The following is an 18997-nucleotide window of genomic DNA, read 5'->3' as shown; positions in this document are numbered from 1 at the left end:
CGGTGTCACCTTCCCCAGAGCACAGGGAGTCTCAACAATTTTTGAACTACACATCATGAAACTAATTTAGTGGCTTTCAAAACTATTAAATAGAACAGAAATGACCAGGGTACAGTGCACATGACAGAAATTATTATGGTTTTGTGAAATTTTTATTTCGTGGGGACTGGACAGATGGATGGAGACACTGATGTTTATTCTAGCAATTTTACCAAAATGCTACTTTACAGAAGGGACTGTTGGGAAACAAGAATAAATCTCAAACATTATTCAAAAAATTCATGAGGATTACAATTTTATTATTAAAAATTCTGGCAGACCCATGTTAAACGTTTGACATAAAAGGGCAGGAACCGTAATTCCTCAGCACGACCAACTGCAGCCTGGTGAGATTTCTGCAAAACTAAATAAATGCTCTAAAAATGAGGTCTGTGTAAAAGCAAGATCTTTCAGTGCCAGCATAGTTGTTACTGGTGAGGATTCCACCCTCGAGTTAGGAAGCCTTCCTTCCTCCCTGATAGAAAAAGAGTGAGATCAAGACTTCCCTCCTCTTCACCTCCTGGGCCTGAAGCCTTGCTTCACGCTGATGGTGCAATTTCACTGAAGCCGGTCCCACAAAGGAGACAACAGTTTCCCCCAAATTATGAGCAACTGTCGTCTCTCAACATTAATTCTCAATCTACACCTACAATTTTTAATTTATATCATTTCCAGACACACAGAATTCACTGCCTCCCCATCATCAATTTTTGCAATATTTTATTCTCCAATAAAAAATACACGTTGATACTTTCAATTGACGGAATTTCCATATACAAAGCATAAAAGGGGACACGGCAACAGTTACATTGAGAGTATTTATACCTGTTTTTCAAAGTGAATATTATGGTAACAAATCCAAATGGTATGCCCTGTTTGCATTACTGTTGCCACCACTCTGGTTAGACAAGAGGGTTACCTGGTTACCTATGCAATCTGCAGTCCTTGTTCAAGTACAAGTCTAGCTGTGTCAGAATTGATGAGGAAATAAGGCATTTCACCACTGGACCAGTCAGACAAAGTTGACTGGCAGATTTAGGAAGAAATTTGAGGCTAAGGTGAACTTCTTGGTCTAGTGTGTGTGTATGTGTGTGTGTATATATATACATTTGTATGTATCAGGCCATTAAGAAAAATACATCTTCCTGAAGATCAAAGTCAAAAAAAAAAGTTGGGAAGTGACCCCTCTACACTATCTGATCAAATTAGGGATTTATACAGGACTCTCTAGAGAGTGAGTGATATTCCCTCTACTTTGTGAGTTTCAAAATTCAGCTAGCACATAAAAACGAATATTCTCCCATCTGCCCCAGAGAGTTCAAACCAATATAGTTTTTGAAAAGAAAAGAGAGGAAGAGAATTATCTGAATAAGGGAGCATCATGGAAAAATAAGAATTTTCCATATACACCGAGTTCTCATATTTGTCCAAGAGAATACAGGGAATATCACTTCTTGATTTATACCCCGTGGGTAGGAAAAACCTGTCACCACCTTCGAATCAGGGCAAATAAAAATATTAATGTTATTTCAACTAGACATATTTAAATTATTCTATTAAACATGCATGATGAAACAGGATGTTTTCTGCTCAAAAACAGAACAGAGGGAGTCTATGTGGTAGCATCCAAGAGTCAAGGCCATCATTTTGACCGTGCGGTAAGAGGAAACAGCTGTGCTCTGTTGGGCCAACACGGGCTCCCCTGGGCTTTGTGGATTCCAACGCCCGTGAATGAGGTTGTTAGCTCAGAACAGGCTTCTGGGTGAAGATCTCTCTCTATTCATGTCATTCCACAAAAGCACACTGCTCTTGAAGATAAAACACAGAGGCTATCAACCTCGCAGAGAAAACCATCTTGTGAGCACAGCAAAGTCTAAGAGTTTCCAGTGTAAAGAATAAATCTCTTCCCTCATACTTATATTCTTGGATTAATGAAATCAAATCCAATGAATCCTACTTGCATATATACCTTTAAAGGATAAAACTAATAAAAAAGAATATGAACATAATATTTTCATCCCTTCTTACACCAATACCACCTCTTCTTTGCCGCCTCCCCCCATCCAATCCAAAAAAAAAAAAAAAAACCTGAAGAATTTGAAACGTGTCTTGATTTCAGCTGCAGGAATGGCAGACTCGTTAAAAACAGTAGCCAGTGTGTTTTCTGACAAGGGGGTTCTGTTTATTAACAGTGTGGCTTTCTTATCCATTTTTTCCTCTGCTTATACTTTTCAGTGCCTTTCAGCAAACTTGGTTACTTTTACGTCTTCAGGAGCCGTAACTGCTGGTTATTTTTATTTCTTCTCCATGGTCTAACATAAAAGTCCCAAAGAGCAAAATTTCAAATGACACGCTCACTGTCAACTACGTCTTGACTGGCTAAACATCAGAGAGGGAGCAACGAGGCCCTGAAGGCCCTTTACTCCCAGACAAACTGCTTCCAAAGTCACTCCGAGGAGACCTGCGGGAAAGAAGGTTAGCAAAATCTTTACTTCAGTCCTTGGAATTTAACTAAAAAAGGAGACACCGGTCAAGCCACTTCCTGCAAAAGGCAAGATGAACCCGAGGGCCGACCCATGACAGCAACGACTAGTTACTGTATGACCCAGGAACTAAGACAGTTTTGCATTTTTAACGGTGGGGGCGAGGGGAAGGATCAAAGAACATTAATATTTCAAGATGTGTGAAAATCTCCTGAAATTTAAATTGCAGTGTCCACGAATACAGTTTTATCGGAACAGAGCCCATATTTGTGTACCATCTATGGCTGCTTTGACTGTACGATGGCAGAGTTGAATGGTTGCCCCAGAAACCATCTGTGACCCACAAAGCCTAAAATATTTCCTAACTGGACCTTTATCAAAGAAAGTCTGCCTTCCCCTATCCTCTGGTCCCTTTTCCTGTTAGTAACAGGTCAGAAGACGGGAGCATCGTAGCATGAAGAGTCCAAATCTGCCTCTCACAGACTCCACAAGCAGCGTGGTCCTCAGCCCCATCCTACGTGACATGACTGGTTATCTACACACCCAAGGTTGAAACAGAAGATCCTCGGACACTAAAATCTTTCATCCAAAATGGTACTACCCATCCAAACTCATGTCTATGAGACACTTACCATGTGCCAGGCACCATACAAAGTTCAGATTTGCCGCAACTCATTTAATACTCAAAGTAATCCAGGGCCATAAATACTTTATGTATTTAGCCCATTTTACGGCTGAGAAAACTGAGGTAAGAGAAGGCAAGTAGCTACTCCAGGGCTACACAGCTAGAAAGGGGGCAGAGCTGGGGTTTAAACTCAGGCTGTCTGACTCCAGAGCTCATGCTCTGAACTCTGGAAGTGGCTCCGAGAGATGTGAGCTTTCCATGCCCGCACGCTGGGATTAAACGAGACAAACACATCATGTACATAACGCACTCAGTGCTGCTCCTGAGGCATTTTCTGTGCCCACAAATGTTAGAAATTATTAATTACTACAAATCTGTAGCTAATCTGGGGGGTTATTCCTTGTGTCTTTATCCTCACTAGCAAGGCAGCCATTTACCCAAATCCCATTCCTGTATACGAGAATTTAACATTTACGACACCCCAGCAGAGAAATCTTCATGCTTTTGTTAAGCAAACAAAGCATAATATGTAATATTATACCTCTTAGGGACTATTCAAGGATTCAATGTGTGTTTTAAATAGTCATTTTTGAACCCTATAACTATTGTCTTTAATCTGCTCAAGCCACCGAAACAAAATGCAACAGACTGGGTGGTCTAAACAACAAGACATTAATTTCTCACAGTTCTAGGGGCTGAGAAGTCCGACATTAAGATATCACCCAGTTTGGTTTCTGGTGAGAACCCTCTTCCTGGCACACAGACTCTGGCTGCCTGTCCCCTGTGCGCTCACATGGCCTTTCCTGTGTGCGAGGACACACAGAGAGATTCTCTCTTATGAAACCACCAGCCCCACCATGTGGGCCCCAACTTCATGACCTACTCTAACCTAAATGCTTCCCCAAGGCTCATCTCCAAATACCATCACACTGGGGGTTAGGGCTTCGACATATGAACTTCGGGGGCACATAAACATTGACCCCCAACAGCTATTCATATAGAATTATAGAAAAAACAGAACATGTAAATATGTACACATGTTGGAACAGAGGTCCAACAATAATAATAAAAAAAGGTTTATTGTGACCTTTAAAAATCAGCTTTTTGGGGGACTCCTGGGGAGTCTGCTTGAGATTCTCTCTCCCTCTCCTTCTGCCCCTCCCCCATCCCAGCACACGCGCCCGCGCGCACAAACACCCTTCTCTCTCAAAAAAAAAAAAAAAAAAAAAAAAAACCAGCTTTTTGGGGATATGCTTATGCTTTAGTGTTACATATAAAAGGCTGGTGGTAATACTATATTCATGATCATCTGTGCAAAACAAAGATATACACAAAAGAAACAGCAGAAGAAAATAATATCAAAATGCTAAGTTACTTTGGGTGATACAACTATGAGCCATGTTTATTTTCTTCCTTTATTTCTCAATTGTCCACAAAGAATAAGAATCCCATATATTATCAGGAAAACCTGTTTTCTTTTAGTGCCCTATTGAAACATAAGTTACATGTTATTTGTACTCTATCAGGAGGGTATTTTTTAAATTTTTTTATATTTTAAAGATTTTACTTATTTGAGAGAGCATGTGTGCATTGCGGGGGGGGGGGGAGAGAATCTCAAGCAGATTCCATGCTGAATACCCAGCCGGAGGCAGGGCTTGATCTCACAACCCTGGGATCATGACCTGAGCCAAAACCAAGAGTTGGACGCTTAACCGACTGAGCCAACCAGGCACCCCAGCAGGGTATTTTTTTTATTATTATTATTAGCCCTCTTTTGTCCTCTTTGTCTCCTCGATCTCACCATATACACATACAATCACTGGAGAGACAAGCAAACATAATGCCAACTGTGGTTAGAGGAGAACACAGGTGGCGGGAAACGTACGTCACTCCAACAGTGGAGAGACTTGTAGGTCAATGCAGGCTGTACCAGAGGTGGCATCCACTTTGTTTTTGGAAGGATAAGAGGAGTTGCCCACGAAAGAGGGGCAGGGCAGACCCAGAATATGGACCCAGAGGGCTGGAGGCCAGGATGAGTGGTGGAGGAAACGTCAAGGAGATCCACGGGCCTGAGGCCTGGCGGGAGAAACACTGACTGGGGACAGGAGCACAGACAGGGCAGAGGTGTCTCAAATGCTTCTGAGACTCACATTAAGAAATACATTGCATGTCAGGGCTCAGGAAACACACACACAACTAAGAAATAATGTTTCACAAAAGCATACTTATCCTTACTTTGAGTGATTCTCTCTGAAATGTTCTATCCTTGCTCTATTCTCTTTCCTTGTTTCTTATGAAGATGCTAGTCATGACAGGAGCCACCTGGGTGGTTCACTTGATTAAGCATCTGACTCTTGCATTTGGCCCAGGTCACGATCTCAGGCTTGTGAGACCGAGTGCCCATGAAGGGCTCTGTGTTCAGTGGAGAGTCTGCTTGAGATTCTCTCCCTCTCCCTCTGTCCCAACCCCTGTGCTCATTCACACGTGCACTCTCTCTCTCCAAAATAAATAAATCTTAAAAAAAAAAAAAAAAGATGCTAGCTGTGACAAACTATATACGACTTTATGACCTACCACTGGGTCACCACTCATAGTCTGAAAAAACACCAGGCCAGAGCATTTAATATATGTGCGTAACCACTGTCCAGAGACCAAATGGAAATTAATTCAGATTTAGATATCTGGTACTCTTGGCAATAATGAAACACTCTCAGAATATAAAATATTAAAAGTAGCCTTGGAAATTAGTTTAAATTCAAAAGAATTTTTTTTTAATTTGAGCAAATAATAAATGGGTAAACTTAAACTTCAGACTTCATGAACACCCAATTCATTGGCAAATTACAGTTGTACTTAGGAGATAAAAAGTTGTCCCCCCCTCCCCCCAAAAATGGCCTTGGCCTTAGCCCTCTAATAAAGACTCATGCTAGCAAGACAGCAGGATGATAAAAAGGTCTCCTTTATTTAAAACAGAACCCCTTTAAAATCTGCCTTAAGGACAAAGATATACACTGTATCTTAGAACAAAAAGAAGAAGAATCTCTAGAGACACAGACCCAAGCTTAAGCAAGGTGCTTACCTGAAGCGTACCTGACAGACACACAGGGGCCAGATGTGTAGCTGAGGGCATTTTTCTATTCTAGTCAACACGAGAACTCTCCTATAACAATACAAACTCTGGATGAATGAGAAATATTATCAAACGCAGCAGGAAAAAACTAAGTAGAGCAATGAACAAGCAATAACCTTGAAACTGAGCTCCTCTCCGTTCTGGAAACAAAAGGAGTCCAATTTTCTTCTGCAGCACATACAAGAAACTCTGCCAAAACTTAACAACAGAACCAAAACCAGGGAGTGGGTTCAGAGAGGCCAGAGGAAACCAACAAGAGGTCTACGATAGTCACTTCTACCAACATCACCTAGTCACTAAGACAACAGCCTTTAAACTGGAAATTATTTCCCTAATTTCATCCTCTTTCAAGACACACAGCGGCGCCCCTTCACGAGGTTCACTGAGTGTTCCTGAGGGTCGCATTCCGATCCATTGATCGCGACAGTGGTGGGCCTCACCTGGTGGCCCTGGAAACGTTGGCCAGGACACCCTGATGGGAGCTCCGCCCACCTGACATCCCAAGGCCACAGGTGGCACCTTGCTGAAGGCTCAGCCCAGGCAGGGAGATGCCCCAGGTGAACTGTTCCTCCTCCCAACTTGCCTGGTCCCCAAAGTCCAGACTGTTTATGAAAAGGAGGGGCTAGCTAGAGATCTGGAGGTCTGGGAAGACCCAAAGAGTCCAAGTGACTCCCAGAAAAGGGCAGGGGAGAATGTTAAACCCAAAGAAATGTTCAAGTATTTTCCCAAACCAGAATCAGAACTTGGGGAGGAGGAAGGAGGATGTGAGAGAATGGAGTTGGATTTCCCCTAGAGTGGCAAGGCAGGACAAAGGAAAAGCTGTGGTTTTCTAGGGTTGTAATTAAAACAGGGTAATTACACGACCATTCTTATCAAAATCTCCCTTCCTCTCAAGGCCTGGGCAGGTCCGCTGATAGCACTCGCCAGGGTCTTATACTCAGTAACTAACCTCAGCAGCTGTAAGACCCACAGCCCCTTTCACACCCACTCCTGAGGCTGCAATGTGCTCCCGGATTGTGTGTGTGTGTGTTAACTCTTTCTCATTAATGGGTGCGCAGAAGATCATTTATCATCTTATGAACGTGGGGTCAGCAGTTGGGGGAAGGCAGGGGACTGAGACACTGGAATTTGCCCTAAAATGTCTAGGAATACCCCCGTCCTCTCCCGAACTCTTGAGCCTGAAGAAACATCTGCTGGTTACAATGTGATTACAGTGAAAATCACCTCTGTCCATGGGGACAGAAGAGGGAAAACTCAGTGCTCTCCACGACAGTGGCTTCCCAGCAATACGCAGTGGTTGTGTAGATTGCAGGCTTTCATAATGATTACTAGGAATGTGCTCTCCTTCAGTACCCACTGTCTGGCTGCAGAAGTAACCCGCCTTCGCTCATCCTCTGTTTCAACAAATTGCAGTTCTTTACCTATGGTTTTAAGACATTTGGTAGAAAATTAACACTCCATTTTTAATTAGGAAAAGAATTTTTTTGAGATCTAAAATTACAGCAATAACATTTATTCTCATCAGTACAATGCTACAGTCTTAAATTTATCATTACATCCCTATGAGTATATAAACATTATTTTCTTAAAAAAAAAAAAAAGGGTACCTGGGTGGCGCAATTGGTTAAGCATCCAATTATTGGTTTCAGATCAGGGTCGTGAGATCAAACCCCACTTGGGGCTCTGCCCTGAGCACAGAGGCTGCCTGAGATTGTCTCTCCCTCTCCCTCTGCCCTTCTCACTCGTGCATGTGCACTCGCGTGCTCTCTCTCTCTCTCTCTGTCAAATTAATTAATTAATTAACTAAAAAAAAAACTTCTGGTTTCTGTGTGAGCCCCACATAACTTACAAAGTGATGCGTGGGCTGAGAACCCTCTCTTAGAGGAAGAACTGTCCCTCTTTCAGAGAGAAGTTCTGAAACCCTCCCTCCTGGAATGAAATACGAGAATTTCTACAAAGCAAGCTCTGAACTAGAATCCATGGCTTAAAACGGTTACCTCCAAAACTGACAGGAAGAAGTAAGATGGGAGAATACTATTTTGCAGAGACGTAATTTCAAAAACCAGCAGAATATATATTCTTAGAGCTCAAACCTACAGACTTGATGTTACTGAGTTATAGTCCACTTTATGTGTTTTCCAAACATTAAAAGTCCTCATCGCCTCAATAGCGGTTCATGAATGAGCACATTTTTCTGTTTTGTTTTGCAAGGGTCCCAACTGGAATCTCATGGGACATATTTCTGCAGGGCCACCCGAAGTTATCTTCCTCTAGGCAACTGCGAAAAAGAACAAAAACAACACACAAACAAAAACAAACTCCACTGTCCTATGTAGCTAGAGTCTAAGTGAAATCAGATCAGGTGGGGCGCCTGGATGGCTCAGTCGGTTAAGCCTCTGACTTTTGATTTCGGCTCAGGTCATAATCTCGGGGGTCATGATCTTGGGGTCCTGAGACGGAGCCCCACAATGGGCTCGGCACTCAGTGGGAAGTCTGCTTGAGATTCTCTTCCTCTGCCTCTGCCCCTCCCACTGCTCATGCTCTCTCTCTCTCTCTCTCTCTCAAATATATAAAATTTAAAAAAAAAATAGCCACAGACCCACATTAATCTTTGGGTCACAGTATGTCAGAAAGGCACAGGTGTGTTAGCCAAAGGTCCACGTGACATGGAGCATGTATCCAAGAAGGGAAAAAGCAGGCCAATGACAAGGAGTCAGGACAGACTAAGGAGCAGATTTCCCAGTGCCAGTAAACAGAAGAGTGCTAGACTAGATGTCAAGACACAGGAGAGACCTAGTACCGAGCAAAAATCAGAAAATGGGCAGGAGCCCACTGTGGGGAAGAGAGCTCCTACCAAGCCAGGGTTGAGTGCTAGGCACCCGTCAGAGTCCCAATACTTAGGTGGAGAATTGGTCCTGGAGAGTAGGGAGGCATTCGGCAAGGACTAGAGGCAGCCCTGTCAAGGGGATGGGCTCCCTGAAAGAGGAAGTGAGCAGTCACCCGAAGCAGCGACTCCCACTTCACAGTTCGGCTTCACGGAGGCCCAGGTCCCAGTGGGCACCTGCTTGGGTGACTCCGATTTAGAACCTGAGTGCAGAGGAATCAGAGAATGATTTATTCCCCAACAGAAAAAAAAGGTTGAGAACAATGTGGAGTTTGATACACCATTCAAAGAATGGATTCTGGAGGGACAGGTTTCTGTTGCGAAGTTCCACTGTCAGCTTTCTTACCTAAAAAAACAGCAAGCATACCTTCTGCTCCCAGGGTTACTATCGACAACCATGCACTGACTCATCAAAACAACAGGCCCAAATGCAGCCGCAGAATCCTGTAAATCTGCGTAGGCAACATTGTAGAGACCGTCATAAGATTCTGGTTTTTTCAAGCAAGGAAATCTAAGACTTTCTGGAACCTTCCAAATCTGGAGTCTGAGATACCTACCAAGTGTGGCAAAAGGCCAAAGGGGCTTCTCTCAGCCTGGCCGCCCCTACCCATGCTTGGGAGAGCTGGGACTTGGGAGACGGGCCCTCCCCCACCCGCCCCCCAGTAATGGATTGGGTCAGGAGGTTTCTGGAAGACAGAGCCACTCCAGAATAGTTTCCAGGCGGAAGTCATTTGTCCCGTGCAAGTGAGTTGGACTTAAGTCTCTCCTCGATGAGGGAATCCCTTAATAGAATCCACAAGTTTTCCAGAACCAAGCAAAACCCTGGAGTAGAGGGATGCCAGAAAGGCCTCAAGGCTGCCTTCAGATCCTTGTAAGGAGCCTGAGACAGACCCTCCAGCAGGAGAATAAACCAGCTGGTCTCTAAGGCCTTTCTTAATTTAAATTCCTAGCACCTCAGGCTCTCTGGAAACCAGGAGCAGGAGACTAGGAAAGGACTCCTGTTCAGTGCCTTCTTTGGTCCCAAGACTATTAAATCAAAATAGTTTATCAAATTCTAAGGGATGCTAATGAGTTTTAAAATCCCACGGTAATTTAAATGCACAAATACAAAACTCCCTCCCCAACTCCTACCCCAAGAGCAAGTTGAGGAATTCGCCTTTGTGACTTTCTAAATATCCTACAGATGCCCAAATGTGAAGTGGGAAATGACGAGCGAGTCCGTTAAGAGGAAGTGGCCACAGCAGTCGCCCCAGTGACTGAGGTGACTTTAAGCTGTGACCCTCTTTCACACACAGCTGCCCCCGAAACACCACAGCTATTGTGACCGTCCTGACAAACGAACACGCAGAGGTGAACACGGAGGACCGACACCCAGCACTCAAAGTCTCACTTTCTGTGCGGAAAGTACAGCTTTCCACGAACCTTTAACACGAGGCAAATGGCTTTCTCTCTAATTTGGAACAAATTTCTCCAGGTCACAGCTTCCATGTATGCCCACCACGTCTCTGGCAAATGAAGATAAGAGGACATCAAGTGATCTCATGCGGCCCGAGTTAAATGACGGTCCCCCCTCTTTTGCCTACCAAACTCTGACACAGCGTTCCAGATTTTGCTTAAATTTCCCCTCTGCGGTGACACCCTCCCAGCTTCCTCAAACCCTCTGCTTTGGACTGCCTAGCCTTTTGATTCCTATCTCCTTTCACATGCATCATGAAGTTTCTGTTTAAAGAAGGCATGCTCACACATTTTTGGTAGGAAGGTCAACTGGTAAAACCCTTTTTGGAGAGCGTTTTGGAAATGTCGATGAAAATGACAATGCTGATACAACGATCCCACCGCCAGGACTTTCTCTTGCAGAATTACTCCCACCCAAATAAGCAGCAAGGCAGCTGTAACTATCTCAATGTGGAAACAATCTAAATGTGCATTAATGTGGGTCTGATTAAACAGATACAATGGACTATCACGCCTTGTTCAAAAGAACGGGGGGGGGGGGGGGGGGGGGGGTGCGGCCGCGCCTGGATGGCTCTGTCATTAAGTGTCTGCCTTCAGCTCTGGGCGTGATCCCGGCGTTCTGGGATCGAGCCCCACATCAGGCTCCTCCGCTGGGAGGCTGCTTCTGCCTCTCCCACTCCCCCTGCTTGTGTTCCCTCTCTCTCGCTGGCTGTCCCTGTCTCTGTCTCTGTCAAATAAATAAAAACTCTTAAAAAAAAAAAAAAGAACAGGGGGCGCTCTCTCTGTCCTATTATTCCAAATTTTTTTCCCCAAACTCCTTTAATATATTTGATTATCTTTTTTTTTTGGCGGCTTTTTTGATTTTTTTTTTTTTAACTTTATTTTTGCCAGAGAGAGAGAGAGAGAGCATACAAGCAGGACAGAGAGGCAGAGGGAGAAGCGGACTCCCTGCTGAACAGGAATCCCGACGCAGGACTTGATCCCAGGATCCTGACATCATGACTTGAGCCGAAGGCAGACGCTTAACCGACTGAGCCACCCAGGTGCCCAGCTTTTTTGAAGTACTGACAAACTGACAGAAAATCTTGTTGTGATGACTCACATCAGCCCACTGAAAATTATTTCTCTGTCCATCTCCTTCCCTCCGTCTCTCTCTCTCGTGTATTTTGTCTCCCCTGAGCATTAAGCAATTGAGTAGAACTTTTGGCAATGGTTTTCACTGGACATGAGGTATGAGGTAAAGGGGATCAGAATACGCTACCTCACCGTTTGCCACTTGGAATTATTTTGAACTCAGGGCAACTGAGAAAAGGCAGACACAGAAGAACTCTCTGCCCTCACCTCATCTGCCTAAAAGCAGGACATAAATTACCCTTGTGAAGGAGTTCTGCCTCCATACAAGAAAGAGAACTTTTATTATCAGATGCAGATAGCACCTAAATGTGTCTGCATAAAGAAACCTTATTAAAATAACCCTTATCTTCAACCAGTTTTCCCATATATTTACCTTCCCACAATTTACTGCCCCTAGAAAACAATACCCTTCTTTCCTTTGTCTAATCACTTCTCCACAATATATCACCCTTTGTTAAAATGGCCCACAAGCTTCCAAATCTACCCCTTCTTTGGATTTTCACCTCTTTTCTGCATAGCCCCTGTGCAGGTAAAACTGAAAACATCAATTAAACTTGTATGCCTTTTCTTTCTGTTAATCTGATTTTTGTGTCAGCTTAATTTGCAGGACCCAGATACAGAACATAAGAGGGTAGAGGAAAGGTTTTCTCCTTCCCTTACACAAGTGTGTCAGCAAAGCTCACAGCACTAGTGACACTAGAGTCAAGCTGTGTGAATGGTGAAACACAAGAGGGAGGGGACCCCACTATTTCCAGAACTAGTACTGATGAATACTGCCTCCACCCTTTGGGGCTTTACAGTGAAGCTATAAGATGTACCCAACCATGGCCTACCCCACCTTCTTCCAGACAAAGACTTATTATGTATCAAGACTTTTTATTTATATGCCAGGAATATAAAGTTTAGCTGCTGCAAAGGTACAAGACAATAAAAGGTTATTCTACTCTCAAAAAGTGTCTAATAGTCTAATACAGATGCACTGAAAGAGGGGAGTTTTATAACACAATTGCAAATAATACAACTGCATAAGTTAATAAAGGTGACAGCCCAACAAAAGCCGGTCCAATCTAATGGAATCTTTATAGATTTCTCCACCCAAAAAGCATTGCTTCCACTTGAAGCTTGTGTTCCATTCCCAGGTCAAACCAACCACTTCCTAGCTCTGGGACCTTAAGTGGTTTACTTAACCTCACTAAACCCTACTTCACCCATAAAATGGGGATATTAGGACCCACCTCACAGGGAAGTTGGAATAATTAAATGAGATGGAGCATATGAAGTGCTTCACACCGCACCCAACACTTAGGGCCAAATAAATGTTAACTATGACTATTATAATCATCATTATCATCATTCTGGAATTTTCAAAATGCTTCCCAAACCTTATTCTGCCACCAGGCATAAATGGAACATGAACTTTATGAAGGACACTATCCATGGGCACATTTCCAGCCAACCCCATACTCTCACCTTTGACTAATTCATCTATTCGGAGGGGAAAAAAAATACACAAAAGCTCAGATCATTTTAGATGAAGCCTTTTATCCTCTCAACAATGTTATATAAGCAGCATATGGGTGACATCTTTGAAGTTTATAATGTTTTTACTGTAAATATAAAAGAACCCAAAATACTGACATTTGCTTCTTCAAAGTCCCACGAATTTATTTTCCTAAGACACATAAAATATTTATGCTGCTTTACTTCCACCACCAAAATCAATAAGCCATTTGAAAGAACTGGTCAAGGTCAGACAGACATCAGGCTTCCAACTACAGTGGAGGGTTATCAAACCGGCTTAGAATGAGATGATTCTAGTCCAAATCTCACTCAATATCCTTTGGCCCATCTTTACAGAATAAAGTCTCTTAAGAAAAAGTTTTTGTGAGAGCACAAGTTGTCGTTTACACTACAAGCTCGAAGACCATGAAACTGTAACACTTTTTTTAGCAGACTGAGCACCTTGGTGGCACACCTAACAATGAGAGGGGAAGAGTTTCAATGACAGACCTTGAGTGGCCGAAAGTGACCCTATAAAAAGACATCAGTAAGCAAGGAAAGGTCAAAATGTGACAACTGATTGCTCAAGCAGACTGTAGGCAACAGTACACCCACAGCAGGAAACAAGCCAATCAACAGCAAAACACTTAAAACTGAAACTGAGATGCCATTCTGAGGATAATTATTTGTATTTTCTTTTTTTAATGAAATGGATTTGAAGAAAAATGACCACCTGAGAGAAAACGGTGGTTATCGCTAGACAAGTAGTATATTTTTACATACTTTTTCTTTTTTTTTTTTTTAAGATTTTATTTATTTATTTGAAAGAGAGTGAGCAAGAGAGAGAGCAGGAGCAGGGGCAGAGGGAGAGGGAGAAGCAGACTCCCCACTGAGCAGGGAGCCCCATGTGGGGCTCGATCCCAGGGCCCTGGGATCATGACCTGAGCTGAAGGCAGATGCTTAACTGACTGAGCCACCCAGGTGCCCCATGTGTTTTTTTCTTTATGTATTTTCTAAGTTTTCTATAATAAAAATATATATTGTGAGGTTTGGAGAAAAAAAGAAGAGGGAAAAATATGTTACTTTTATTTTTAATTTCAAGACTTTTCCTAACAAAATGGGTAGGATCAGCCATCCGATTACAGATATGGGTCAATTTAAGATATTATCTACAGATACCTAAATCTGCCCCATCAGACTCATGGACTTTCATGAGCCAAGACTTTGTCAATACTTTCATGGACAAGACTTTATTTTATTGCTCCTGGGAACCCCTACGTCTAGCACAAGGCCTAAAATATTAGCTGCATATATTAAGAATATTTAGCAAATGAATTTTGGATGTGGCTACAAACCCAAAGTCTGGTATAACCTCAGGAAGGTGCAAAAAAAACAGTCTCTTTATGGGATAGATGCCAACCATCCCAACAGATACATTACTCACATTATAGTTTAATGTCCCTTGCTACTCAAATCTTCCATTAAGTCCTCGTCCTCCCTCACTTAGCTCCCCTCCCTTCAGCACTGCCTGTGGTATTGAACCATGCTATTTTGTAGGGGTCTTGCTCTTCAAGAAGCTAGAGGGACCACCACTATGATGTCCCCCTTGTGTTTCTTATAGAGATGTGCAGTCCACTCCAACACTTTGAGGGAACCCATGGGAAGTTTATTTCAGATCTCAGTGCCATTAAAATAACTCTTCTCTGAGAAAGTAACACATTTTATTCTTATGAAGAGTAGGAATCTTATAACTGATCCTTTATCTTTATTTTTTTCTAAAGATTTTATTTATTTACTTGACAGAGAGCGAGACAGCCAGCGAGAGAGGGAACACAAGCAGGGGGAGTGGGAGAGAAAGAAGCAGGCTCCCACCAGAGCAGGGAGCCTGATGTGGGGCTCGATCCCAAGACTCTGGTATCACGCCCTGAGCCGAAGGCAGACGCTTAATGACTGAGCCACCCAGGCACCCCTGATCCTTTATCTTTACGCTGGAAACCAAGAGCCAAAACTATAGCCACCCTTTAGAAACTTGGTGGACCTTAGGACATGCGTGTCTGTAAGCTAACCTTTCCTCTGGTTGACTCTTACTCTTCCCTCCCTCTATATGGCTCTTTTCCTTTCCTTTTCCTTCCTTCCTTCCTTCCTCCTTCCTTTTCTTTCTTTCTTTCTTTCTTTCTTTCTTTCTTTCTTTCTTTCTTTCTTCTCTCTCTCTCTCACATCTGGGATGAGGCCCGGTATAAACAAACTAAAAAACCAAAAATTAAATACACCCCGTACCCCCAAGTCCAAGCTGCTTCAGATATTTTTCACCCATGTATCTTGCCTGCAGGGCAAGAAAGTAAAGCTCACTCTCCTCACTGCTACCAACCAGGGGGTGACCTTTATGTGCATCTGTGACCGAAGATCTGACCGAGGACTAGAGGCACTTTCCTTTCCACTGCCACCCACCAGCTCTAAAATACACAGGACCACGCATGTGAATGCTGCATGGTGACAGAAGGCAGAACAGCATTACGACTAGGAACGCAGATTCTTAAATCACACTGCTTGGGTGCTAATCCTGCCTGCTCCGCCCTACCTGGCTGCTAACCTTGGGCAAGTGACTTAACCTTTCTGTGCCTTGCCTTAATTTCCCAGCCTGTGCAATGGGAACAATAATGGTACTGACCTCACAGGGTTGTGGTGAGGAGTAAATGAGTTAATACATGTAAAGGGATTACATCAGTGCCGGGCACACAGCAAATGTGGACCAGTACTATAATAAGACAGTTTTGTTTTCAATTAAGCCAGGCCACCCAGTGTTTCAAGTCAGACTGAAAGTAATATTTCTCATTGTAAATTCGGCGACTAACAAACCAATTTCTATGGTGACCTTGAGTTTGGATCTCATTCACAGATCTGTGTGGAGTCAAAGCTGTCTCTAAAATGGCAGACATTTTCAACCCTTTGCTTTCTGATTTGCTGAAGAGGAGAAAACAGCGCTGTCCAACCACAAAAATGGTTTCTGGGAGTGTATCCCCAACTGGTAACAGTATGATCCTTCAACCAAACCGGTGTACGCACGAGTACTCATGTACACACTTCCACATCACAGTCAATACCCCTCCAGCTGCAGCACAGAATTCACTTAAAGTCTCCAGAGACGAAAAACCTCTCGAACAACTAACTTCTCAGGACATTCTTTAAAATAAAGTACTTTGTTTAGCCATCAAAGAACAACTCTGCTTTGTTGGATGCTTGAGGTCCTGATTTACATCTGAATTCAGGAAGCAGCTACCTCCTACACGTGCACTTAAAATGCAAACTCCTCCTGAGATTTCACTTATAAAGAAGCACAGAGCCCACTACTAGCCACACCCCATCTTTGCTCACAGCAAAGCCAAAGTCCCAGCAACTTCCCTCACACCCAGCCCACCAAAAAAATGTTAAGTCCTCAGTGAATGACTGTGATATATAAGAGGATGTACATAATTTTCATATAAAATGACTTGAAACCGCCACTGTATGATGGCGAAGAAAGAAAACTAGATAATCATGAAAGGTGTAGTGCCTGCAACCAAGGTTACTTGTAAATTTGATGTAAATGGATACAGTTCAGGTCGTGCTATACTGAAGTTACAGGAGATTGGAAGAAAACGCCCCGGAGTGTATCAGAGCCATTTATCTTCCACTTCCTACGTTTCCCGTAATTACTCACTAAATGAACGCACGAGTTTGTTACAGTATTGAATGGAAATACGTCAGTCCCTTTTACATTCTCGTGTCTCCCTATCGCAGAAAATATGCTAAGAATAGAATTAAAAATGAACACACTGTCGGCCAAGAACAGCGCTTTGAGGGATTCAGAAATCTCACCCTCTCCAGTTTAGCTCGGCAAATTCACTGGGGGAAGCGGAGGCAAAGGACTTGTGCTGCATAATAAAGTGACACTCCCGAAGAGCAACAGCCGAGATAACTCTGCCGCAGCCTGGATTTTTCTCCCCGCGAGCTCGCTTACAGTTTTATAAATGTTTTCCCCCAAGATCCCGAGGGCAATTTCAAACGCGGCTCCTCTCAAAAGTCCCAAAGGAGACTCGCTCACCCACCCCACCCTGCAAACAGCACACTTCCCGTTCGCTCTGGCCGGTCAAGAACTCTAACTTGACACTGACACACACCGACAAAAAAAAAAAAAAAAAAAAAAAAAAAAGAGGAAGTGGCCAAAAGACCATTTCAAGGCATATAGATATATATATTTCTCCCCTAAAGGGGTCAATATCCCTTGTCTTCCAGTCAAGCTTCAATGGGACGTAGCCATCACAGCCACTAGAAAGTTGCAGCGAATGACTATATTGCAAAATCGAGGGCGACTCCCCTTTAAAGATAAAATTTTTAAAAAATCCTCGAAATCCTCTTGCTATCCAAAAAGATCCCTCCCTGCAGCGAACGCAACAAAGCGACCCATCCTGGCGGGTCGGCTCCCGAAAGCGAAGCTCCAGGCCGGGTACGTGCGTGGTCTGCCCTGCCAAGTGGCAGAGGAAGCGCAGGGCACCAAGGCGGCCAGGGGACCCGGCGAGCACCTCCCTTACCTGGTTTGACCGGTTTGGGTGGCGGCTTCGACATCGCGCTTCCTGGAGCGGCTGAGCCTCAAGACCACGCAGGAAAACCCAACCGAACGCCCCGCCAGCCGACACTCGGAGGGGGGGGCCCAAAGTTTCTTTTTGCCGGGTTCACAGCCGCGCGTCTTCAAGGACCTGCGCCCACCCTTGGCTGTCGGACGAGCGGACGCAGGCAGAGCCGCTCGGCGCAATACCCCGCCCCGCCCCGCGGCCGCCAGAGCCTCCCGAGCGCGCAGCCGGGCGACGAGGAAGTGGCCGCAGTCTCGCCGAGCGCTAATTGGCTCCTGGGCTGGCAGCTTCGGCGCGGCGGGAGCGCGGGCGGCGCGCACGGCGGCGCGCGCGGCGGCGGCGGCGGAACCGGCCGGAGCCGAGGGAGGGCGCCGCAAGCTCGCGCCGGGCCAGGCCCGGCCGCGCGCGCCCCTGACGAGAGATGGCCGGACCCCGCGGGGGCGCGCGCGCGCGGGGCCACGATCGCCGGAGCCCCGCCCCGCCTCGCCCCGCCCCACCGGGGCTGCAGCTTGCACGGCGTCCGGCCCGGGCGGGACCGATCCCTGGGTTGGCGTCCTCTACCTGGGCCGCCTCCGCCGGGATAGGGGCGCGGAGGGAGGGGCTGTGAGCCTCTAGGCTAGCGAGCTTCGGGGGTTGCGGCGGGTCAGCGATAGGCGCACGTTCGGCCAGCGCTTCTGCCGCTTTGCTCGGGAGGGCTCGAACTGGCGCCCGGTGAGTACCTGCGCGACCCGGCCGCGCTGCGCAGCCCCCCGAGGCCTGGAGGTGCTCCCGAGGTGTGGCTGCGCTGGAGCCTGAACCTGGTTGCGTCTTGCAAGCCTTGTGCGGACTCTTGCCGCCCTAAGCGAGCTGATAGCTGGCCTGCCAAGGAGTGTGTGTACGTGGTGGCGTGTTGCTTCAACGCCCCGTAATGATCCTTAAAATGGGAGACTACCTCCAAGAGATGGGTTGTGGAGAGAAGTCACCAGGGTTGGGGTCAGGTCTTGATCCCTGCGGGAGGAGGCAGGCTTTTATTCCACCAGTATTAGGGTGGTCTAACTACGACCCGCCTGCCACCTGTTAATTGTACGGCCTGCTAACTCAGGATGGCTTTGTACCATTTTAAATGGTTGAAAAGATATCAAAAGATTTTTGTGGCACGTG

The 18997-nt window shown here is 45.0% G+C and overlaps 2 protein-coding genes across 5 annotated transcripts in view; one reads left to right on the top strand and one right to left on the bottom strand.

Annotated features, from left to right (window-relative positions):
- The window catches only part of OSTF1 (osteoclast stimulating factor 1), a 49220-nt gene extending 31072 nt beyond the window's left edge, over nucleotides 1-18148 (bottom strand). Inside the window, exon 1 of one of the 2 annotated variants that reach the window (XM_026518827.4) lies at nucleotides 17819-18148. In XM_026518827.4, coding sequence (XP_026374612.1) covers nucleotides 17819-17852 — 34 coding nt within the window. In that variant the 5' untranslated portion in view covers nucleotides 17853-18148. The remainder of the gene's footprint in view (nucleotides 1-17818) is intronic. The other variant, XM_044391084.3, reaches the window with a different exon arrangement.
- Nucleotides 18149-18342: 194 nt separating this feature from the next.
- The window catches only part of NMRK1 (nicotinamide riboside kinase 1), a 43043-nt gene continuing 42388 nt past the window's right edge, over nucleotides 18343-18997 (top strand). For 2 of the 3 annotated variants that reach the window (XR_008956906.1, XR_008956905.1), the window contains exon 1: nucleotides 18354-18568. The gene's annotated coding sequence lies outside the window, so the exon portion shown is untranslated. Of the gene's footprint in view, nucleotides 18569-18997 lie in introns of all 3 variants that reach the window. The other variant, XM_026518828.4, reaches the window with a different exon arrangement.

This window comes from Ursus arctos, unplaced genomic scaffold (genome assembly GCF_023065955.2).
Source record: "Ursus arctos isolate Adak ecotype North America unplaced genomic scaffold, UrsArc2.0 scaffold_33, whole genome shotgun sequence".
In the NCBI taxonomy this organism is placed as follows: domain Eukaryota; kingdom Metazoa; phylum Chordata; class Mammalia; order Carnivora; family Ursidae; genus Ursus; species Ursus arctos.
Note: the sequence above shows the minus strand (reverse complement) of the source record. Positions and strands in the feature narration are given on the sequence as shown.